Raw genomic sequence first — 25,899 nt, forward strand, 5'->3', positions numbered from 1 at the left:
ACTTTTTTAAATACTATTTTTTAAAGAGAAAAGAATAGCAAGTTCTTAGCAAATCTGTGATTGTTGGCAGAAAGTAACAGGGAAGTGTCAAGAGAAAACTACCAGGTATGTATTTTTTGTTGCAATAAACTTATGTTGCTGCACATCTAATTTTCCTTGGATTACACCACTAGCTTGTGAAAAAGAACTCCCTGCTGACTATAATATCAGTAAAAAGATATAGCCCCTGATGAAAGATTATAAAAATTGTTTCTGATTATATGTTGATAGCATCAGGTGTTAAATATGGCTAAATGTTTCAGTTTCAACAATAATTTTTAATTTGTGCAAATAATAAAGAAAACAAAAGCATATTTTAATTCTTAATTCTTTTGTGGCTGGTGAATAATAGCTCACAAAAATAAAAGGGAAAAATACCTGAAGAGCAAAAGGAACATGAAAATTAAATTTGATGTCTTAGTATCTTTGCATTCGAAAAGAAATCGGGTTTTGAAAAGGTCATTTCAAGAGTGACACTCCTCACCCCCATCCCATTCTTCCACGGCTTACTGCACTGTTTCAGAAAGCAGCACACATTCATGCAATTCCAGATCCAATCACTAGTGAAGTCATGTGTGAGCTTAGAACAGGACTTGGTCTTACCTGATGAACTCAGCCTTGGAGGTCTTTTCTAACTTACATGATTTTGTGATTCCATGGTAACATTTAAATTGGCCAGTTTTACCTGATGCAGCTTTTAATTTGTATTTAGTGGCATTTTTTTGTCTTTGATATATGTACCCCTATTTTTTGCTTGATGCCTAGAGTGCTATATATAGCATATTTGCAAGAGACTGGTTATTCTGGGCTACTTACCTTATTTTCTTTCTTACTTTACCAAAATCACATCTTAGTGGTTAGAGACAGCATGGCTAAAGCATCTCTGTAAAGAAGTAGATCAAGATTTATTTGAGAATCACAGCGAGGGACATCTCTCAGCTCAAAGCTGATGATGTTCACTGAGGCTAAAACTTTGGAGGCAGCCATATACCAGTGGTTGGTTGCATCATTCTTGCATGCAGTGGCTGCAGAAGTTGGTGAACCATAACAACATTAAGCTGACAGGTCACAGATGTTGGACTGCTGTTCATAAGCACTGACAAAAAGAAAACACACTGAAGGAAAATGGCTATTGAGGCTTATTTTATTATACAGTAATTTGTAATACAGGAAAGGTGTCAGTTTTAAACATATATATACAAACTTACAGTAAATGAAGTGATCATTTGTTTTAAGAAGGAACAAGCTGCACTCAATCCAGTTTTACCAGTAAACGGTGTAAAATTTTAAAAAACTTTTCACAATTTAGAACCTTATTTATAGAATATACAGACTTTCATTGAAAGATGAATATACAATGGGCACAAGTTCTTACTCATACTACTATGAAAATACACTTATATTTCACATACTTCCTTTTATATTCAGTGGGAAAACTCCATAGCTTGGTTTTATTTGTTACTCAACCAATTAATGACTAATTTCCTATTAGTCCAGCTATCTGAGGCCGTAACTCAAGGAGCAGAATTGTAGAGAAAGAACTTATTTGTATAAATTCAGTAACACTTTATATATTGAATCATATTTTCTTTAACAGGAAGTTTTTTTCAAAATAAGAGACAGTTTAAAAAAATTAGTAATTACAAATATTGATATTACTAGTCCTAAGGAGACCAATAAGAAAGGATTAGGACTGACAGTAATACCATGGAAGTGGAAGATAAATAATAAAATAATTGGTACTCTAAAAACCTTCCTGAATCCATAAGTAGCCTAGGACAGGGTTAGAGAGAATTGCATGATATATCAAGTCTGGCAGAGGTAGTGGTAAAGACCATTGGAAGTTTACATGAGAGATTGGTCCATTTTTATAATTACCTAACACAGCTAGAAACACCTTGAAAATATGTTTCTTTATAATTTAATGAAGTACCATCACTGCATGAATTTATTTCTCCCTTTGGTTTATGAACTGGGGATCACTGACTGCAGTATTTTTACCTAAAATGATACCCTACCATTGCCATATAGCAGTGGATAGGGGAAAAATAAGAAAATCTCCTTAAAAGGATATATATATGTGGATTGCATGCACTAGCACAGAAGCCATTACTTTATTTGGAGATCTGCATGTATGCAGAGCTAAATGATGTTCCTTGCAGGACTGACCTATAGGTATTTTCCTTAAACTACATTTTAGCATCTTATACAGATTTATAACTGTAACTTTTCTTTTCCTAACAGAGGATTTTCTAATCAATGCAAAAGTAGTTACATAGAAAAATACTTAAGCCATGTAAGGCCATAACAGAACTTAGAAACTGCAGTTTGTCTAATGAAGCCACTAATATATGCTAAACAGGCACAAAGTGGTTTCAAGAATTTACGTGATCAAAACATTTTTGGCGTGTGTCACAGAAATTATTGCCTTAGAAATGTGTAATAAATTACAATTAAAAAGGGTCAAAAATACAGGATAAAATAAGGTTTCCATATCAACTGAATAAAAATAGTTTATTTACAGATCATGAGGAAAAACATAAAAGACCTTTCCTTTTCAAATAAATACATGTATTAAGGGAACACTTCCACTTACTAAAAAAATAAATTTGTGCGATTAAATGAATAGCTCTTATATACTAAACAAAACCATAAAAACATTCAAAGGACAATAGTGCAACCATGTCAGAGCATAAAACTGATGTTTGCCATTTTACCTCTTAGGCTGAAGACAAGGTAACCTTTTAAAGTAAAACAACAGGAAAATTTATGCATTCATTATTTCCATGTATAAATACATGCTTTAATTTCTAGATTTAAATATTTTTCCAAGTTCTTTTGCTTTAACATTAATTCAACATGGTATTTTGTGAGAGTACAAGACATGATGAAGCTGACCATCACAGAATTTCTAAGATGAGCTCCAACTGAGCTACAGCTATATCCCCATTTAACAGTGCTTTTTCTGTCATCTAGACATTGATCATAAATTTACCCCAAGGTAAAACTTTGTTAACAGCTAACAACCTTCAACCTGCATCTTATTTAGGAAACAACACTGCTTCTAATTAAAGTTGCTTTACATGACACAAAAAATTTACAGAACTTAATAAATGGATTTAGGCTACATAATTTGGCTAAATAACATAGGATAGATTTTGTTTATCAAAATAAATGAAAAACAAAAGTACCCAAAACATCAGTGGCCTGGAGACAAGGAAAAACTGGTGTGAAGGCAGGTCCCTGAACTCACATTCTTCAACCAGCCTCTCTACAAACATATATATTCACCTGGCACCATCTGCATGATAAAAATAGTAGATACGAAAGCAATTACTACACATGCACACATTCCGCTAATTCTGGGATGTGGAACCCAGAGATCCTTTGCAAGAGATACTCCTGATGTAGTTACACTGGTGGAGAGAAGGCCAAGGGAGATCTACAGATAAGGAAAGGGAAGTCACCAAGTTTATAGAGAAATTCTTGTTATTAGCAGCACATGATATAATGTGGGAAAACTGTTATAAATTCGTAGTCAACATCTCATCAATGCAGTAGGTTAAATTTGGCTTTTCTCCTCAAAGAAGCTAACTGAAGCTGTATTTTTTTTTTTTAAATTTTTTTTTAATAATACAGGATTAACAGCAAACAATATGTATGTCATTAGGGATATTCCTAATACACCTGAGTGTCCTGCATTCCCTGCTATCTGCTTCAGATAAGTCTCAGAACTACAGTGAGGCCTCCTGTGCTGCTGTGTGGGAAGATGCCACAACCCTGAAATCTCCTGCATGGAATTAGGTAGGTAATGAAGTTTCTTAGTACTTCAAAAAAACCTCATCAAACATGTTTTGTCTTCTAGGGCTAACTATCTGAACTATTATGATCATACATTATATTGTATGATCATAATAGTATAATGTATAATGTATTGATTATACAGTGAAATCAAATGTTTTATTCATTCTGGCATTAGATTTCTCTCTCTTGTGAAATTTTTTTCTGATAATTACCCACGGATTAGCTGCTCTGATTACAAGTTTGAAAGGATGCCTAAAACCAACACTTTTCCTAGTTCAAACCTTTTTTCTTTTTCGTAAATTATCAACCATCCCGTTTCTCAGACCCCGTATTTTATACAAGAGATGACACAGTACAGGCTGTTTACACATAGTGGTGATAAAATGCAGCAAACAGCTGCTATGCATATGGGTTTTCCATAAATTGATAAAACTTTGAGTTTCATTTACTGAACTAGGTTTCAGCCTGGAGATGTTTTATTAAAGGAAACAGAGGAGACAACAGTTTGCTGGCTCTGAAAATGTCCTATCCTATTTTGATCAAAATCTGTGAAAGTTGTTTTGACTGCTAACTGTATAAATGCCCAAAATTTTTTACTACACTATGGAACTCTTGGGAACTATTTTAAGCAATAATAACTCAGTGTTTAGAGATCCTGACACCTAAAGCTACCACCCCCTTGAAAGTTTCTCATAATTTTTCTAAAATCAGATAAAGAAATTCTTATTAAGGTGATTGCTGTTCATTCCAGGGTTCTCTTTTAATAAAAAATTTATACAAATGCTTGTGCATGTGCAGTAATTCTTTCACCTGGCTGATTTAAAACTTACAAAAAATGCATTAAAATATCTATTAAATCTGACTCCTATGTACTATTACAATCCTTCAATTACTGATTGAATAGAAGATCTTTTTAAAAACAAGGGAGACAGTACAACTCGTATAGCTCTGTAGTAACAATAATGATCTATTCTAAACAGGCACATAGATATTGGATCATGAGTCATTTCAGCAATCCTACATATCACAGATGTTACATTCTCTCTGGAATTTTGAACTGTCCAGACAAATGTTTCTTTCAATCTGAGCTGTGTAGGATCAGATGTAAAGTTTACTTCTCAGTTCTTAGTCAAACCCCAACACTCAAAATGAAATACATTCTAACTAGCCAACTTTTGAGGAACTACAACAGAACACCATATGCACCTACCATTGTCTTCTGACAAAGACCATGCTGGTTCCCCTAAAGAAGGAATTACTTGGACCTAGGCAACATGCAATGGCTTGGAGTTTTCTTAAGAGAAGTTTAATCAACATATACTTAGGACTGTCAAAAACTAGATAAGCAGACATGATCAAAAAGAGATTAAACTAACTGTAGCTGTAATTTTTTGTTTACCTGTGAGTGATATTGGATATTACAAAATTCTGTATATAAGAAATACTGAGGCCATAAAGAAACATGCAGGTAGAGACAATAATATATATTACAATATTGTACGCAGTGGCTACTGTAGCACTGATTCTGAGCTCATTGCACTGAATTATATTACTTAAGAAAAGTGAAACCAGAGTCTATGGGGTGAAGTAATTTCACAAATTTGAATGAGTAGAAAGTAGAGTCTGGATTTTGAACATTATGTGTAGCTTCTAAATATACAAATTTATAAATCCATAAAAAGAAAACACTACTGAAGTATTTTGGTTTGGTTGTTGGCTTGGGTTTTTTTAAATATGCAAGTTATTTAGTTAAGGAAAATTATCTGTCATTTAAACATTACAACAGTTTTTCATGAGTGCCGACTTTTTGACAGGTGTCCCAGCCAGGCTGGTTACTGATCTTGTATCATCTTGATTATCACTTCGCTTTCGCACCTCGCTGTAAAAAAAACAAAAAAAATTGCACTCAATTAACATATTTCTATTCATGTTCACTCTTCTATTTTTCCCCTGCATGTTGCAGAGTTCATCACCATCCATTGCATGGCTAATACAGTGCAAATTAGCACAGAATCAACATGTCTCACAAGTTTCCAATTTGAGAATCATATTGATGTTTCTATACAATTTATAGTGATAAAAATATATTTTTTTAATATCTAATAACTCCCCCATGGTCTGATTTATCTTCCATTTTCTTTTGAGAAGTTTTTTTATTTGCTTCAGTGTTTTACCATAGAAAAAGAGCATGCTTATAGCTCTAAGTATAAAACCAAATAACCTCAGTTTCAAGTATAAATTTACTTTCATAGAAAAAATGCATATTTTTGGATGTTTTTTAAAAATGAAGACTTAAAAGCTATGCACATATGACTGGTTATGGTTACAGACCAACCACCTTTCAAAATTATACTTTCACCAGAAATAGTTTGAGAAGGTAGTAGAATTGTAATATTTGGCTCATATACTATCACAGAAATACCAGGGTGCTAAATGAACACAAACAGAATTTCTATCTTGTAAATTAGAGATGGGCTCATCAAAGAAAATATGTGTAATTAGAATGGTCAGTAATAAAAATGAATACATATTAATATGTGTGAAAGAACTAAAAAATAATTACACATAGAATTAATACATTTCAAAATAAATTATGAAAGAGTTAAGAAATGTGCATGCACAATTAAAATTACAATTCATTCAGCAAACTGGTCTTAAAGTTGTGGGCTCTGCAACTGAGTCCTGGTTTAAATATTAATCATTGAGAGAGCTTTGTAACATTTTCAAGAAAAAAATTTACTTCATTAAACTGAGAATATATCCCATCTTGCACTTATCTATAATGATTTCACAGAGTATTCTTTTAAATTTTTGTTAACATTGGTACAATTTTAAAACTATGTGTGTATCTTCATATATATATAGTCACATACAATGTCCTTTTTTATAAAATATACTCAGATGTGTTTCGGTGAAAATAGAAACACAGTTACTTACCGGGCAAGATGAAGAACTGCTTCTACAATATTAGATCCATCTTTAGCACTTGTTTCACAGAATAGCGCATTATAAGTCTGTGAGTAAAAATAAAATGTTAAGCTATCTGATCTGAGATGGTTCCCAGGTGAATGGGTACATATAATTACAGATTGTTTCCTGAATTACACAAAGAATGACAGTACAGTTAAATGAACAGGATTTCTTCTAGTGTTCTTTATTGTCCAGCACATTCTCTTTAGTACTGTGAAATAAAACAGTAATTGTTTTTTAATTATTTCTGGTTTATAATCAGTATATTCTGAATTAATAAACTGAATAAAAGCCATATTATAAGCTTAATGACCAAACTCAACCTTCTTGTGCACCAGACTGCAAAATAGCACAAAAGTTGCCAGGACAGGTTGCTTAATTTAACTTGCTAGCTGCTGTAACTATAGCATCTGGTTATTGTAGGTTAACCAAAAAACATTCCAAAAGCAACACACATGATACCTGCCCCAGTATAATCAATCAATCATGCAAGCACTCAGCCACTCAAGACCCTTAATACTCTTCCTATTATTCTACAAGATATGGGGTTTGTGCATCTCTTTTAACCCACATTAATACATGCAAAAAAAACTTTGTGCATGCTTCTATTTATAGCAGAGAAATCCTTTTTATTTTCTGCACAAGTGACAGGAATACAAGAGAGTCTCTTGAAGAGAACACTCCACACAATCTGGACAGACACAAATCAGTCAACAGTGTGCCTCATATTTGAACTGGCAACTTCTATTTGGCAGCAGAAAAACTCAAGTCTTCCGTCCATTCACTATTTACAAAAAAAGACTGAGAAGCCTTTCACAGCCAATAATGAAGTTCAGCTCAGTAGACACTGAGATGTTAGCAAACACCATCAAAACACAATAGTTTAATGTAAAGTATCCATGAATCCTCATCACTTGACTTGGACAAATGAGCAGAAAATTACTTTTGTTTACTAGTTTCTCACATGGTTCTCAGATTAAAATTCCTAAGACCATTTTATACTAATGAGGTACGCTTGGACCTTACCATAGCCAGCTTTTCTCCATAGTTTATAGGCACACACTTCTGCCCTTGTTCTGTAACATCTTGACGGAGATCTGCCTTGTTTCCAACCATCATAATTGGAATATTCTCGTGAGTTGCATCCTGTAAAGAGAATTTTATTTCCTTATTGCTAGAACACTCAGAATACAAAGAAGTGGCTAACATCATAATGTCTCAACAATTTCCTTTCTGTAACATCTTCCACACTAGTAGAAAAAAACTGATAAGTTATGAAAGCCATGCTGAGAACTTTTCATAAACCACTCAAAATGTAAGCAGTTGGCTTAACTATCAGCCTGCAAAGATGTGCTTCCATTCCTGTAAGCCTTGTTTCCCAAAAAGGAATTTAATATGTTAAGTTACTCTAATGGAATTGGTTACTCATCCAAATGCTGTATGACAAAATTATTAAGAGAAAAGTAACCAACTCCTATACCATGACTAAAAGAAAATACTTTCACAGAAGATGAAGTAAATATTTTGCTTGCCACTTTCCCTCTTATCAAGCATCCCCATCACAAGAGAAAAACCCCTTGCTCTAAATGCTGATTCACATTCAAATAAAAAATAAGTACAAGTGGAAAGAAATATTGAAAATTTCGCTTGAGCTATAGCTAATTTATTGAATTAATAATATAGAATCTAATATATTGGTTTAAAACGCAAAGACTCCAAGGAATATTCAAGCCATCCACAAGAAGGTATCTGAAATGTGCTGCCACATTCATTTCAGAAGGAAATGAATTGAAAGAGTGTCATTACACAACATCCTTTAACACAAGAAGATGTATCAGTGTGAATTCTAACTGAGTATGTCAGGATACATTTAGGACTTCTGTGAAGCTTTTATTTCAATGACAGCCTCCAGTCCGGATAATTACAATTTACATTTATTATAATTTTGTAAATAATAAGGCTAACAATGCAGTGAAACATAGTTTCTAAGTTGTATATATGTAAGGGTCTTACCTCAATCATATCCACCCATTCTCTCACATTAATAAAGCTTTTTTCACATGTTACATCATATAGTAGTAAGACACCATCTGCTCTTCTGAAGTATGATTTAGCAATACTTCGAAATCTTTCAGAAAAAAAGAAAGTATTTGCATAAGGCCACATTATCAAATAATAGTTCAGTTTAACATCATTAAGAACACAGCATTATTTAATTTCACTACTGAGTGCAATTCTCTCCATATAATACAATGAATTCTTGAAAACTGCTGATGCAGGTCTACAAATGCTCCCTAAGGATCAGTGGGATTCTGTCCTAAACAACAGTGAATAGTTTGTATATCAAAACAATCTGCCAGGGGAGGTTTAGGTTACATAATAAGAAAAATTTCTTCTTTAGAAGGGTGCTCAGGCATTAGAAGGAGTTGTCATGGGGAAGTGGCAGAATCTTCATTCCTGGAAGTGTTGAACAGGCATGTATGGATGTGGCACCCTGGGACATATTTTAGTGGTAAACACAGCAGTACAAGGTTAACAGCTGGACCCCATGAGCTTGGAGGTCTTTCCCAACCTTAATGTTTCTATGATTCTATGATCCACCTACAATTAACTTCCTAAATTGATTGGCTCACTTTACTTCCTTTGAAAAAGAGAAATGCAATGAAATTATTCCAGGACTTCATGATCAATTACAGTCATCTTTGTCAGGAACTTCATACAATCTACTCAACCAATACCTAAATAAACTAGGTATTTACACTGGATACTAAAATATTCTTCACAAATTTTTTACATGGGAGGAGACTGGCTGGATCATTCATACAGCCCAACACAAATCTTGGTCAATGAACATACTGAACTGACTTCCATGGCACTGAACCCAACCTCTTAATGAGCCTTAAAAGCTGTTGGTAAAGAAGTAATGGCTCTCAAGTAAAGATGTCATAGGATGTTGAGGAAACTTTACACAATATTTTGAAGAACCTTAAATACAAATTCAGCAATATGCAAAGATATTTTTGGCAAAATTCCAAAGTCTTTGGAAAGAAGTTTTTATATATTAGGTACAATGCAAATCAGGACCAAGATTTTCAAGGAAAGAACAGGAGATGGAAAGGAAGGGAAGGGAATCTCGAAGAAAAAACTTGCTTAAAAATACAGGTGTATAAGAACAAAGAAAGCTAAAGACTAAAAACTGAGGAAACCATGTGCATCTACTCCATCATTTAGTATTGCCAAGGAGGGACACATGGATTCAATCAATTAATCCTGTGGTGAACCTCAACTATTTCTTTCTATGCCGAGAAAAGATTACCTCAAGCATCACCAAAGCTAACATTCAAACCTGTCTTGGTTTGTCTTGGAACAAACATTCCACCTGTCTTGAGGTCTCAGCAGAGAAAAATTGCATCTGTTTAAGGATATTTACATGTGGACAATACAATTAATAGGATTTTTTTCTGCTAGATGAAAAAAGGCAAATCACTTTTACAAACAAAATAATTCAAATTAAGTAAGTGCAGAGCATCACTAACCTCTCCTGCCCAGCTGTGTCCCACAGTTGTAGCACTGTAGGTTCTCCATCAACAATTAGTCTTTTCATTTGAAAATCCACACCTGAAAAGAATCATGTGTATAATCTAAAAAAAAAAGCACCAATAATCTTAAAGAGCCTACAGAAATTAAAAGGTAGAGACTATCTACAACAGTTTTTCCAAAATTAATCTCTTTTAATAGGTTGTGAGATTTCAGTCAGTCATGCACATACTTCTGAGCTGCAATAATCCCCTGAATGTATTTGTCTTTTCCCAGAAGAATTGATACAAATTGCCTTCTGGACAACAAATAAGATCTCTCACTACTTAAATTTGGCCAAACAGTTTTATCGAAGAAATTAAATTGTTTTATAAAAAACTTGATTTCAAATACAAAGGAAGAAAAAGATAAATTAGAACAGAACTCCTGACGAGAGGAAATAAAACAAACATATAAGTATGATTTGATTGGAAGACAAAATTCAGTCTTTGGAACCATTAACACTTAAGTTTGTTAGATGACAACTATACTAATATATACAAGAAGTCAGTCACAAATCCTCTAGCAGCATTTAAACCAAAGTTTCAATAACACTTTGAAGAAATCACAACAAAAAATGGAAAGACATCAAAGGATAGTATAAAAAACTAAGGAAAGAGGGAAGTATTGGGAAAACAAGAAAGCAATGAAAAACGAAGAAAAGTTCACACACACACTGAAAGTTCCTTACAATGACATTCCTTCTCTGGTGCTTTGTGGTGTTCAGAAAGAGGCTTTGTAAAGAAAAACTAAATTAGGCCAGTACCCTACTGTCCACTAAAAATAAGTATTATTACTAAGCTTTAGTACTCAATTAGATCGCACAGCCTGCATGAGAAACTGCGTGTGTATATCGAGAAAACTCTAGGAAGCAATCACAAAGGCAAGCTTATCACCCACTTCACTGCAAAATCACAATGAAAGTCATTTAAATATATTAAGAACACCAACTATACCCAGAGTCGCACTGGTATTGCCTCGAAATTCATTCTTGCAAAGTCTCATAAGAAAACTGGATTTTCCCACTGCTGCATCTCCAGCAAGAACAATCTTGTAAGCCTTCTCTGAACTGGTGTATTTTGGAGCGAATTCAGTTGCATCTGACTGAAAATAAAAAGAATCCCTCTATAATATAAAAAAACCCACCACTTTGGAAATGGAATGGAAAATCTTCCATTTTTCCCCTGAAGAACTGGTTACCTGAGGGGTGAGAGCAGATATGTGTCTCCTTGTTGAAGCAACTGAGCTGCTTCGACTAACTGGTCGTGAGGGTTTCCAGTCTAAAACTGCAGGGCTGTTAGCAGGACTGTATGCTTCTTCATCCCTGATCTCTGGAACCTGAAAGTATGAGTTAGTTCTCTGGTGAGGAAAGTATGCTTCTTTGGAAAGGCACAGCTAAGACTGATTAAAACATTTTAGCAGTTTGAATTAAACAGAGATGAATGACCAGATACAGCTGTGCAATTCTAATCAAACTACCGTGATTAATCTGTCCTCATTCATTTTTGCTGTTTACTATAATCTACATTTTGTCTTTTAACATTTTTATTGTTTGGCATCCATTCTTTCAGTACTCTAATTGAGCAAATTAATTTCTATACGAAAATTTTGACTTAAAACATAGTCACAATAAACAATTGTGACAACACTTCATTTCAAAGCTTATTTTGCAAACATTAAGAATTTCCCCAAAGACGTTACTCTCTATGCTATTACTACTCAAGCTAAATTAAGTAGAGCATAGCTATGAATAATCAACATTATTCATAGCAAAGTCTCCACAGAGATTAATGTCTACTAAATGCACAGCAAACTGTTTACCTTAAAAAAAAAAAACCCACATATTCTGCTGTGCTTGTTGCTATTTTTGCTATGTAGTCCTCAGTAACTCTTTAAATATTAGTAACAATAAAAGGGACACAGTAACTTCTTAGATTTTTTAATTCTCCAAGACTTAGCCTATAAATCAATGTGTGTACTGAGAGGAAGTGAATGGAAACCTATTTTACTTCTATCTGCTTTTTTATCATTAGAAAATTAGCTCTTTTCTACATACAGTTTTAACAACCTTCAAAAACCACATAAACTTCAAAAATTAAGTTATTACCTGAAAAATGTATCAAAAAATGTAAAAACAAAATGAGAATTATTTATACATTCTCAAAAAAGTTTTCACAAATTAATTTAAATGTGCACAACCCAAATATTTACTTTTAACTGGCCTGCAAACAAAGATGCATTTTGTTTTAAAAACAGGAAGCTAACTTCATCTCCAATCAAATGCCTTTCTCAGAGGAGTAAATCTGGAACTTACATCTGTATCAGAAGCATCACCACCAAAGCCTTCTTGCATACACTGTGACCTTTGAAAAATCCTCTGATGCCTATATTCCACTTCTGAATCATACTCATTTGAATCTCTCAGAGTAGACAAACCACTGTCAAAACAGCTCTCAGGTAAGCTGTCAACTTCACAGTTTATCCTTTGCATTGGATCACAAAGGGCTAAAGAATCATAATCTTCATCGACACAAGACGAATGAGACGACCTAATAAGAAAATATTGGAGGGGGAAAAAAAAATTATTCCACATAATAAATTCCAGTAATAAATGATTGCTCTCCCCAGCAAAATCTGAGCCCTTCTGGAATAGACAATTCCTAGAAAAGTTAATGTTAAGTTTAAGACATATGTCAGTCCCTATCTTGGCTTTACAAAGAATTTCTTTCTCAATGATATGTCTTGGGATGCTCAGAATAAGTTTTTTAATCTATGTTACCAATGATGATTTTCCAAGTCCCAGTAATTATGACTATTTGTTAATTTAAAAAAGCCTATCTAAAAAAAAATTCAGAAAGTGAGCTACTATGAAGACATTAGAAAAATACATATGATGTTTTAGCTTATTTTGGCCTATTCTAAGACAGAAAACAACCCTGACATGCTGTATCTCATCTAAATGAATGCATTTTCTCACAGAGGCACACATGCCAACAAGAAACAGGTATAAATATAGAAGAGGGAGCAGCCAAGTTCAGAAGATCAGTAATGGTGGAAGAAGTTACTAAAAAACTTTCTTACAGCTTGGTACACTATGCAAAAGCTAAACTTTTACACTGAATTCCTCTCTTTTCCCTTAACCTTCCTTCAAAGGTTTTTGTTTTGTTTTGTTTTGTTTTTCATTCTGGATATTGTAATATATATAAATGTTTTAGTGAATGCTGCAATGCCAATATGTCTTACAGAAAAAAAAAATAAAAGGTTTTATTTATGGAAATAAAACCACAGAAAAGGAAAGTTTAATAGAGTACATCGTCTTATAAAAAAAGGTTACAATGGCTACAATCATTATCATGCTCCTTCAGCAAGACAGGGACAGGCATCAACTAAAGTGAGGCAGTAAATGTCTCCAAATCACAGCAGAGAAGAGAGGGTGTGGTTTAGCCCTCTTGGGAATGGATGTGATGCACTGAACTGCAGTTCTGGTCTGAAAACCAGACAAGGTCAGCATCAATCCTTGCAATAACAGCTTGCTCCCAGAGGGGCTCCCCTGTGATGGCACAATACAGGAGAGTACACTAGGGAAAATCACCAAATTACGGAGTTGCTACTGAATCAAATACCTCCTTGCAACTAATGCTAATGGGGGTGACAGTGGCATCATTGTCCCATGCAGTAGCATTCAGAGCCATCTAAATTACACCCCTTCATGCTAACGAATAATCACATGAATGCATGTGATCTTTGCGGTATGGTATCAAAGCATACATGTTCTTGGTATTCATGCCTATACCAAGTCACTGAAATACTGAGGAAGAGTGCATGCTACAATAAAGTTAAGCTTGTTAGGCATTCCCTGAAATAAAGCTATTTAGTAGGTAATTTTCAACTTCACTGAGCCATGAATTCAATGCTGGGAATTTCATATATGCTTAAAGCAAGTTAGACCAAGATGAATCTTACAGATGAGAAAAATAAAAAATCTAACCTTTTAGAACAAATTGCTTAAAACATGTTAGTATGCAAACCAATAGCTCTTAATGCTGATCTGTTGTCATAAATAAAGTGCTGAAAACAAACAGGTTTTGGGACAGTCACATCTCTTTCTGTCTTTTGACACTAGCAAGTCACACATGTTCAGATCAAGCTTTACTCCTACCACATAAACTTTCTTCTAAAGTAGCTTGTATTTCTCAATTTTGTGGAAACACAAGGATTGCATATGTGGCAGGTACTAATAAATATTCATAGAGAACAATATAACTAAACCTCCAGAGAGGTTTTAGTTACTCCCTCATAAAATTATTGAATGTAATATGCAGCTTAAGAGTGGATGCCTCTAAAAATTTGCACAGGGTCCAGAAATAGGGAATTGGCTTTATGTGCATTCAGAAAAAGGAAACAGCTTGTGACAACCAAAACTTTACATCTCACATAGAGACAACAGAATAAGAATGACGCTACTGAATGAATGGGGATATTATAAGTGTGAAGCAGAAGTCAATTTAAGTCCAATCCAGATATTTTTCTTCCAGGTAAAAATGTAAAAGTCAGACTACTAAAACCTCTATTAGAGATTCTCTATTTTGTGGTTTGGACAACTGAAAGAAAAAAAAAAAAACAAAACAGAAAATAATCTATCAATTGAGCAAACACATTTTTGCTGATGGATCTAACTTCTAAAAAACCAAGTATGACAGCATAGTATGATTGACAACACTCAGGGTTGCCTCCAATAACCACTGTCTTCATTGAGTCTCTGAAATGATGACAGGAAGTTCTGATCAATGATTTGTATCCAGTAACTACCAAAATAAACACGTCTGACCATCTAATTGCATTTAGATGGTCACTGGTTACAGATTTTGTACTCTTATCCCATTAATATTCAAGTGCATTCACTGCTCTTGCACATCAGTGTGAGATGAGGTGGTTTATTCTTTTGAAGAATCAGGCCCACAATTGTCGTAATTATTACATGGGAAAAAAGACACACGAGCTGAAGATAAAACCAAAAATGTTTTATTTTTCAAGTACAGAGAAAGGCTAACAAAGGCCCTCAGAAGAGTTTTATAGTTTCTTGGAGACAAAGAGACTAAGAATCAAACTAGAATCAAAAGAGGCCAAGACCACACAGGAGGCTGTCTGAACTCTGCATAAGTTTATGGCTTCCACTGAAGACTGTTATCCTGAGTTTTCTGAAGTAATTAAGAAGATTCCTATTGACTTCAGGATATTTTGGATCACATGCTATGATCAGACATTACTTCTAAATTAGATAGAACTATTCTCTCTTACTTAACAGCAATCTACTCTTCTAAAACAAGTCATTTTCAAATTAACAAAACCAAGCCTGGCTTACCTGTCATACCGTGGGTTTAAGGGAGAATGTTCACCATTAAATTTAGGACTGCTTCTAGAAATGGTACTTCCTGGTGAGGTATTTGCTAACCGCTGTAACAGACACATAATAAATATATATCTATATCTATATCTATATATATATATATATATATCTATATCTATATATATCTATATCTATTTACATTTAGTTAAACTTCATACTTTATATATGACTGATGGTCAGAAGGCCTATGACCTATTGCATTTAGGCTTCACCACTGCCTTTATACTGAAACTACTAGACAAGTTCAGCCACAAAAGATTACAGAATTCCAACAGGATGATTACACTGACTACACCTGAAAACTCTGAAATACTATGTTTTGAAAAGTGGTATTTAGATCATGGCATGCTGACTACTAAAAAAAAGGGAACTGTCATTAGCTTTCCTCAGTTTTAAGAGTTTTAACAGTTTTCACAGGATTGCAAAAAAACAGTGTAGAGTAGTTTTCTTCTTTCTTTCAATCCTTTCTTTCTCTAGTTTGGAGGATGTCAGGTGACATTTGTTACAAGAGACTGCAATGTAGTTCTGAGAGTTCAAAAGGGTCTGACTACGGTCTGTATCAGTAGTCCATGCTATTCATTTTCCCAGTGACTTGCCTGGACAAAAGTTCAAATTAGGGTAAGACCTTGCTACTAATAAGAGCATTTTTCTGAGTAAGTGTGTTGTCAATGGTAGGCCACTCCCACACACAACACAAATACATTTCCTTTACCACAAGAAAAACTGTTGTTTTATTAACCTCATTAAATATCACAACATATTAAAAAAATTGTTACTATTTTTTCAGGAAGCACCTATGCACTAACAAAACTTCCATTATTTAACAAAATAAAAGTAAAATCTAACAAAACTACACAAGAGTATTCCCACAGTGAGTCCTCTGAATAAAATTCAATTTTCTGAGTACCCACTGAGGTACCAATTTAAATTTGCTGTGCTAATTCTTACACCTTCTATGACAATGTAACAAAATCATAAATACATACCAATGATCGGTTGAACTTGCTGAAGCTGTTTTCAAGTGCACTTCTTAAACCATCATTGCTGTCATGTAATTTTCTATTAGCTGATCTAACAAGAAAACACAGTTAACTTGCAGAACTAAAGAAAACATGAAAAACTATGTAACTTCTCAAAAATAAAAAATTTTAAAATACTTCTAAAAGACCTTTTTTTTTCTTTAACTAAAAACTAAGACTAATATGAAACTAGAAATATATTGATAGATACTCAAATTATCTGAAAAAATCACTGTGAATTTTACACTTCAGTGGCAGACCAGGAAGGCCATTTTCACTCATACAGTGAATATATATATATATACAAAACTACTATCCTTTAAATATGGCTGAAGCGATTCTGAAGACAAATAAAATTCATCTGCCTGAAAGAAAGAATTTGTTTAGGATAAGGAAATTAAATAAGGATGTAAAAAGATCTATTCATTGTGACCCTTCTTGTGCACTTACTTATAATACTGTACACTCTTAGTGCTTTCCAGACAATAATAAGACAGGGAGTTACTGGAGAAGCAAAGCCAACAGAAAAAGGAGTCAGGCAATAATTTTTCTGACAGGATGGATAGACTCAAATTGCATTCAGCTTGTAAGAAAGAAATAAAAGTTAGTGGGAGTAAGAAAATAAATGGAAAGAAACCAACTGAAGTGGTAATGGTTCATACCATAGTAACATTCATTACAGCTGAGAAAACACCTTTTATGTCAATTTAGGCCACTTCAGTATTTTCACTAGGCACTTTTTCCCAAATTTGAACCTGATTGTTTGCATACAAAAAAATTTATCCCAAATATGTTGGGACAAAGTTTGACAATAAAAAACTGAATTAGTAAAAACTTACTGAAGTATTTCAATTTGTCTTTCCAGATTATCCCTGTCTTCAGTATACTCTCGGATAATTTCTAGATCCCTGGGGAAAAAAAACAACCAAACAAAACCACCAAACTTAAATGAACTTATATTTAACAGGATATTCTTATATTTTTGCCATATTGCCTTTGGCAGAGTTTACATTTATGCTGAAATATACTGAGAACAGTTTAAAGCAGAGTAAGATCACTTGGTGACTTCATTAAACTTTGAAATTATAACACAACAAAGACTGTGAATGAAAAATGAAAGATGTACAAAATAACCATAGGAACTCCTTTTCCCTTGAAATATAATTTGTATTATCTGAAGACAACCACACAGTGAAACTGCGTTTTATGCTCCTGTAAAAGAGTAACAATAAGTAGTTTTCATTCACTTCAGAAAAACGAAAAGTTAAGATAGACATGAAAGGCTTCTAAAATTATTCTCCTTAATACACATACAGATGATACTCGTGTGAGTGCAAGCCAGGAAGAAAAAAAAATGCCTGATGCTGTACTATTGTTTTATTTCTAAAATAAAAGTCCCACTAAAATCAATGGATATTCTTGCAAGATTGTGAGAGTTTGCATCATAGCCAGAACTTGCTCTTTCAGAAACCTGAAAGAACAAGAGAACAAGAGCAAGAGAAGTGAACAGCATAGATAGCATGATGTCAAATATGTACCTACTCTTAAAGGTAAATTTAAAAAATAACAGTTGCCAACTCCATACATAATTTTTACATCAGAAAATAGATTTTGGTTTTTCCCTGGTGAAAATATTATCATGTGGAAGTAACTTACCTCTCAGTGTTCAAAGACTGATCTGCATACTCGCTCTTCAAGGTATCCAATTCACTCCGTAGAAAAGCAATATTTGTCTGCGCTTCTAAAAGATCTTTCTTAAGTCTCTGATTTTCCTTCAAAATAAAAAGGAAGATGTTAGATGTTATCTGTCATAGTCACCTCCACAAAATATTGATATAATAATAGAATAAAAACCATCGAATTTAAATAGAAATGAAACACTACAAATTTGGCATAGAGAGGGAAAGAAAATAAAAGAACACTAAATGAACAGAGAAGTCAGAAAATTAACATGCAAGAACCTCTTAGCTTTTATTTTTCCATTCAGTCACAAAAAAATGGGACTACATCATCTCGAGATATTTCTAAATGTCCTGCATAGAATGTGTAAACATTTGACCTGGTACTTTTTCAACTTAAAAGCTCCACATACACTTACCCATAACTTTAAAAGTTTACTTTCTAGCTTACCAGTACCAAATGTAAAAAAAACCAAACCAAATAACATCAACCCAGGACACCTGAATACCCACAAAAACAACAATCTGTACTGCAGACACTAAAATTGAGGCTAAATCAATATGTTAATGATAATAATCTCTTACCAGTGACATATCATGCATTCTCTTTTTCAGTTCAACTACATCTTCCTTGTGATTGACATTTTTGGATTGCTCCTCCAGCTTGAAGTATTAAAAAATTGCACAGTTAATGTATTTGATTGTTTTAATTTAAAAAAAAACAAAACAAACAACCTTATGGAAATCACAAAAAATAATCCTTAAAAGGTTTTACAGATACTAAAGTTTTCAAAACTTAAGGAGTTTTTCCAAATGTACTAGCAGACAGAATTATGTCAAAAAATTTCTGGCTTCCTAGAAAATTGATATGCATTTCGCACTCTTTAGGTATAAAACATTCCTAACTAGTGACAAAAAAGACAGCTATTATGATAAAAAAAGATAGAAACACTAACTTAAAAAAACAATAAAAACAAATTACTATCTCAGCTATGTAGTATTTGGACAAGAAGCCCCCATGTTTCCTTTGAGAAATTTCCATTTCTACAAATGTTCTTTTAAGTGTTCTTAAAGTTCTTTTAAATACAAAACCCAAAAGATACATCCACTTTTGTTGCTATAATTCTGGTAAAACTTAGAGCAAAAAACCAAAATCAAAATTAAGCAGTATTACAAAATATCCCAAAATGTCACTACAGTTGCCATTTACAAATACAAATTAAATTAGAACCCTATTATAATCATACAATTATGATTATCTGTTTTTAGGGAGGCATTTCATAAAGTCAAAACCTCTTACAACAGTTAAAATCTTATCAGACTTCAACTCTCTCACCATTTTAAGTTTTTTTATTGTCACCTGAAGATCCCCAACTTCAGCGTCATACTGGCGCTTCAGCTCATTCAGTGCTTCTTCAGCTTTTTTCTTCTCCTGCAATATTTTTAATCTCATTAGAAGTTGAGACAGGTTTGAAATGTTTATTAAAAAATTCATTAATCAGTTTGGAAAGCACATACTTTTCGCTTAGACAAATGTGTCTTTCTATTCTGTCCCTTCTTTAAGAACCAGAGAGTCTGATTCTGTAACTGAAGTCCACTTATGAAACACTCATAGAAATAAAATAGTGGCATGAAAGCAAAGATACAGATCTGTTCAGTGTTTTTCACTCTTTATTCCTGTGCTTGACATTCTTAATGTCACTTACTTTTTTACTTCTGTTTCTTTTTTAATGTTTTAATCTTTTTGCTTGCAAGTGTTGGAAGGTTACAGTTCTGTCCACATAGACAGTCAGTGGTGAATGCCCTTTGTTTTGGGTAGAACTCTTGCCCTTGTATACATTGTATTATCAATATGTTGTGATTATTGCAGCTTTCCAATAAACTGCAATTCTAGTTCATAATTTTTCCATGTTTCCTCTATTACTGGAAGGAGCAGAGGGGGTAAAAAGGTGGAAATGTATTATACAACTAGAGCAGGTTTAATTTTCTCACTCCGTTTGAAACCAGTGCAGGTGCTCAGTCTAAATACCGATATCTGTATTTAGTACTCAGTCTGAGTATCAAACCAAGTACAGCATTCTAGAACTTATTTTAATCAAAACAAAGAGATTTTGGAAAGAGGCTGCATCAACCACAATGAGAAGAATAGTGTGCAGTGTGCTAGACTGGTGGGTTTCACTCACTCCAGTCAATCCCCAGGGACCTCAGTTTCACAACACAAGAAATCAGAATGCAGCAGTGACAAGTGGACCCAATGAGATAGGTTGAGTTGTCACATGGAAGAGGCAGATGTGGACTTTGCTTAGTATTCAGAATTAGAATTTCCCCTGGGTGACACTGACATTCATGTGTTAAAACAATAATCAAAGTAATCAACTTAAGTTGGATTCCCCTCTTGTTGCCAGCTACATTGACTCCAAAGTATTGTTTGGTAACTATTTGCTTCCCTTGAAGAAACAAAATACAGGATAGGCTTATGCAGAAGCAGGTGTCCCGGTGGAATGAGTGAGATCACTCTGACAAACAATAGCCTTCATTACAGACATTAAGATTAATGGCTTAGTACATTCCCACAAAGTAAATAACTTAACATTTACTCTCAGGGCGTTTTAGTAGGTGCGGTATGCGGAGCTAGGAGCTACGGGGAGCACCAGAGAGTGAAAATGAAAAAAGCCTTGTGAGAAACAAGTTAACAGACCATCTTTCATACCTATGGCTAGATGCACATAGTGATTGAGAATACAGAGTAGATGTAGATAATACATAGAAGATCGACTTTTGCATAATGCTACTACATAACTGTAACTGTTCTCAAAGCACGTACACATATCCCACTCATCTTTTTAAAGCAGTGAAAAAGAGTATCCAGGGCTTTTTTTAAGGGATTTATCATTTTTTGAGAACAATAATTTTTTAGAGAAAATGTATTTGTTTTCTAAACGTTAACAGCTTAGCTTTTCTGGAGTAAAAATTTATCTCTACTAAGAGCTACATTACCACTAGTTAAACATATTAAGACACTTTTTTTTGCAGGGGTGATATCTTTAAAGTTTTTATGCCATTATATTTTGTTTCTACAAACACAATAGGCTTTTAGGGTGTGGAAGGACTGTTTTGTATTAAAAAAAAAGCTATTTGAAGTAAATCTATCAGAACACCATTTACCTTCACATATCAATTAGTGTGAACTACTTTAAATCAGCAAGTTGGCAGACAGCACTTTGTTGCCTCTGGTTCTGCAAATACTCTGGTGAAAGAACCCATAGCAAATACATATAGCTATTCAGTACACTGTGTGTCCTAATGAGCAATAATCACACCCACAGTATATGTTTTAACTAATGCACTTCTTGTGTCCACATTAGAAACTTTCACAAACTGTTATTCTTATGCCCATATAAAGTTTGGCTTATCTAAATGCATGTAGAATTCCAAATGAAGCAGGGAGCTGGTCTTGCTCCCATGAATTATGCAGTTACATGTGGCTCTAATGTATCTCTCCCTGGGTAAGAGAAGAGGATTTTTGCACCTTTTCATACAGTTTGTAAGTGGGTTGAAACAACAACTAAAACTGAGCAGATCAAAAACAGAATTTCCCATGAAGTTTGAGAGGCCCAGGCCATCACACACTGTTATCACAGTTACCCTCTCTTAAGTCTCTTAAATGTAGTTGCAGGAGAATGGAGGAAAGAAAGATCACTACTCCAGACAGATATACAAAGCGGGACCAAATAATCTAATCATTAAATTCTACATAAATTCTTCTACCAGGAGAACTAGATTGCGTTCCTTAGTGATGAAATATCATTTTCTCCAGTTTGTTTCCAATATTGGTCTCAGAAAGAAATTCTTCTTGGCCAGTGTGTTCCACAAAAGGGAAAGACTTTTTGTTTTTGGTTTATTATACCTAAGCAGATATTCCTCTTTAGGAAAGCATTACGATCATTCATTTTTTAACTCATGGTTAAGTCCACTCAGATCGACTCATATGGATATGTTTTTTTATCCAGGCCCTGCCTACAGCAGCTTTGAGTCAGTCCATCAGGATCAAAACCACACGTGGCCATCAATCCTACTTAAGACCGCTGAGGGTTCAGGAATTATGAAATTCTGTAAATATAAAATACTCACTTCCTTTTTAACTTTATGTTCTGCAGCCTGTATTCGTAGTTCCATCTCTTCCTCTAACTCACTGAGTTGAACTGCTGCTTTGTCCTGAGCTCTAAAATTTAGAAGAAAATATTTTCTTAGGAATTTCCCTCTGGCTTGAAAGAAACACTGTATGAAAGACATCTGCCTACCTCAACTGAAACAAATTAGACAGACAGACTTGGAAACAGCTTAACATTGCCCAGACCTTGAAACTGGTACAGCTGGGAACCTAAATTCCAAATTATTTTGAAGATACAGGAAAATTAGATTTTAAATAATAGCTGCAAGCTGATGATTAGCATGAAATACATCACATCTGCATTTTTAAAATTAAGTTACCAAGATAAAAGATGCCTCTCGTTATCGTATGAAGAGACTTCAAAAGCAACTTGCATCAACCCACACATATGAGATCTCTGTACAATCTGTTTGGTATTGCCAGTTATGATGTGAGACTGACACTGCCAAGTAGTTAGAACAGGTAAATACACTCCTTGAAGCTCATGAAGCAAAAATATGATTTCTAAAATGAAAGTATAGTGGACATGTATGATAAACCTCAAAGCTGCAGCCAAGCAAGAGGAGTCAAAATGCTTTAAGGCATGTAACTAACCATAGAATCTGCAAAAATTTGGTCCAGACTTTATCGAAAGTATGAACAGGTAGTCGCTGCAGGCTGCTATATGTGCTTATGCACAGGGGTATGCATATGAATTAACTTCAGAACTCAGTTTACGGAAATATTCTGCATGGCGTATTTTGGCATTAACTCTCAGTATTTTAATCAAAAGAAGCATGAGAAAAGAAAAATAAGAAGAAACTGCAGAACTGAACTAGAAACACAGTTCACTGTACCTTTTTACTGCTACAGCCAGAGTTTCCATCTCTATGCTTTGAAGCTTGATCTCTTGGATGAAGTTCTTAATGACATGCTCATATGGCTGGATTAATCTTGGTTCTGCTATGTGTATGTTCTGATAGAGAACACTGACCTGCTCTTGTCTGAAAAAGAGAGAGATGCGCATTTTAATGCACTTACTTGGAACAATGCTCTAATACAGGTCTGAAAAAATTACTACAAATTAAGATATTCCCCTCTTTGTCTATTTTTAAAATTTAGCAAGCTAGACAAAGGCTTTGAACACTCAGTACAGCATGTCTGAATTCTTTTAAATTATGATTACCATTTCTACTTCTCCACTTTGATATAGCTTCTGGAAAAAAAAAAAAAAAAAAAAAACACTGCCTGATGAAATATTTTTTACTTCTACTCAGTGTAGAGAAGAGAATGCCACCAAAGTAACCCATAATGAATATCAAGTTTCTTGATTGCTCTAACATTAATCATAATCCATGAAGAAACCCAAGATTTAAGGAGGTTGCATAAAATTGAAAATGGATATGAATGCCAACTACCTAAGTTAAAAGGGAAAGGAGGCAGATGGAGGTGAGTTATAAGCAAAGGAAGAAACAGCTCTTCAGTTCAGACAAATTATTCTGGTCTACAAATAAATTTGTTGTTATAAAAATTTAATACTGCATGTGACTCTTATGTGAAAAATTACAGATATTTCTCATAAAGAAAGAAAACATTTCTGTAGGTATTTTAGTTGTTGAAAGTTTTCCTGAAATTCATACTAAAAAGCTGCCTTAATGCAGGAACAGTAAATTCTGATTTCTATTTAATCTAGACTCATTCACATAGATTGCATTTTTCATTGTCAGAGCAAAGAACCTTTACAAGATTAAAAAAAAAAAAAAAAAAAAAAGGAAAGAAAAGAAAAATGCGTAAGAGCCAAACCACTGTTATAAAGTCTAATACATAAATAGCACTGCTTTCTGTTCGTGCTACTGGTATGCCATGCAAACCTTTGTTTTACATGTTAAAAGTTCCAACTCCTGGATTACTTCAGGCAACATACCAGAAAACATTCTGCAGCAGAATTTAGTTGTCCTAAGGAAAACTGAATGTGACTGATATAGACTATATGCTAGAACATGAACAAGTATTCAACAACTTAAAAACTGAATGTAAAAAAAAAGGAACAGAGAAGATCAAGTCTAGAAAGGTGGAGAAAGCAGGCCAGTAATGAGGAAATACATGTTTACCAGAAGCAGAAATACAACCAAAAATAATGTTTTGCAAGTTCAAGTCTAGCATCATATCTAACATCACAATATATTTTTCATCACCCACTTTTTGTTGCTAATGAAAGATTGTACTCTGGTTAAACAATCCTCCTTGTTAGACAGTTAAAGTTTTCCTATCTTCAGTGGAGGTAGTGCTATTTAAAACCTTCACCATACACATGACATCAACAATCAATGTATTTTCTCTTCATTTTTTCCCACCTGAAGCAATTCCACAACTTTGATTATCAATGCTGCAGCACTCTGCTTCTTGTATGTGATTTCTCCACTGAAGGTCTAACTTACTTTACTAAAACAGTACCACAACTGTTACTGTAGCTCAAATTCCATTTTAAACAATTTAACTACTTACAGGATACTGTAAAACTTGCTTCCAGCTGAAATGCTGACATTCATTTTGAGACAAAGAAACATAAAACCAGAACAAAGAGAAAAGATTTACTGATGCCTGAGAAATTTTTGTGTACATACGTGTCTCTGTCTTGCAAAGGATTTCCTTTACTAAGGCTAATGCTTACTTGTATTTAGTAAGCTAAATATTTTTCAATGTATGCACACAACTTCTTTTTCAAAATGTATTCTAAACAGAGTAATGTTGAGGTTCACAAAGAGCGATAATGAACAGATTTATCTAATCATCAGATGCTACAAATTCTGTACAAATAATATAACATTAAAGAACTCATCAAATGTATATTTATGCAATTAATGATTTGCATTCAAAAAACTGTTAAGGATGTTTCCAGAATCCACCTGGAGACCAACAGCCAGTGGCATTCTCTGGGATCAATAATGGGACCATTCTTGTTCCCCCTGTTTATCAATGACCCCATGAAGGGATAGAATGTACCCCCAGCAAGTTGGCTGACGGCACTAAACCAAGGGAGTGGCTGATCCACCTGAAGGTTCTGCTGCCATTCCATGGGTCCTGGATAGGCTGGAGAGTTGGGCAGAGAGAAACTTAATGATTCAACAAGGGCAGGTGTCAGGTCCTGCACCTGGGGAGGAGCAGCCCCAAGTGCCAGCACAGGTCAGGGGTTGCTCCTACAGAGCTGCTCTGTGGAGAAGGATCTGGAACTCTTGGTGGATCACAAGTTGTCCA

At 34.1% G+C, this 25,899-nt stretch overlaps 1 protein-coding gene across 1 annotated transcript in view; it reads right to left on the reverse strand.

Moving 5' to 3' along the window:
• Positions 1-1,165: 1,165 nt before the first annotated feature.
• Positions 1,166-25,899, reverse strand: part of RASEF (RAS and EF-hand domain containing) — a 33,102-nt gene continuing 8,368 nt past the window's right edge. The window contains exons 2-17 of the mRNA XM_015615273.3: positions 23,502-23,648; positions 22,626-22,716; positions 19,831-19,926; positions 19,080-19,157; positions 18,472-18,587; positions 17,655-17,723; positions 16,783-16,867; positions 15,752-15,843; positions 12,704-12,938; positions 11,590-11,727; positions 11,346-11,493; positions 10,350-10,431; positions 8,827-8,941; positions 7,840-7,959; positions 6,781-6,857; positions 1,166-5,722 (exon numbers count right to left, since the gene is read on the reverse strand). Coding sequence (XP_015470759.1) covers positions 5,614-5,722; positions 6,781-6,857; positions 7,840-7,959; positions 8,827-8,941; positions 10,350-10,431; positions 11,346-11,493; positions 11,590-11,727; positions 12,704-12,938; positions 15,752-15,843; positions 16,783-16,867; positions 17,655-17,723; positions 18,472-18,587; positions 19,080-19,157; positions 19,831-19,926; positions 22,626-22,716; positions 23,502-23,648 — 1,798 coding nt within the window. The 3' untranslated portion in view covers positions 1,166-5,613. The remainder of the gene's footprint in view (positions 5,723-6,780; positions 6,858-7,839; positions 7,960-8,826; positions 8,942-10,349; positions 10,432-11,345; positions 11,494-11,589; positions 11,728-12,703; positions 12,939-15,751; positions 15,844-16,782; positions 16,868-17,654; positions 17,724-18,471; positions 18,588-19,079; positions 19,158-19,830; positions 19,927-22,625; positions 22,717-23,501; positions 23,649-25,899) is intronic.

Source organism: Parus major, chromosome Z (assembly GCF_001522545.3).
Source record: "Parus major isolate Abel chromosome Z, Parus_major1.1, whole genome shotgun sequence".
Lineage (NCBI taxonomy): Eukaryota > Metazoa > Chordata > Aves > Passeriformes > Paridae > Parus > Parus major.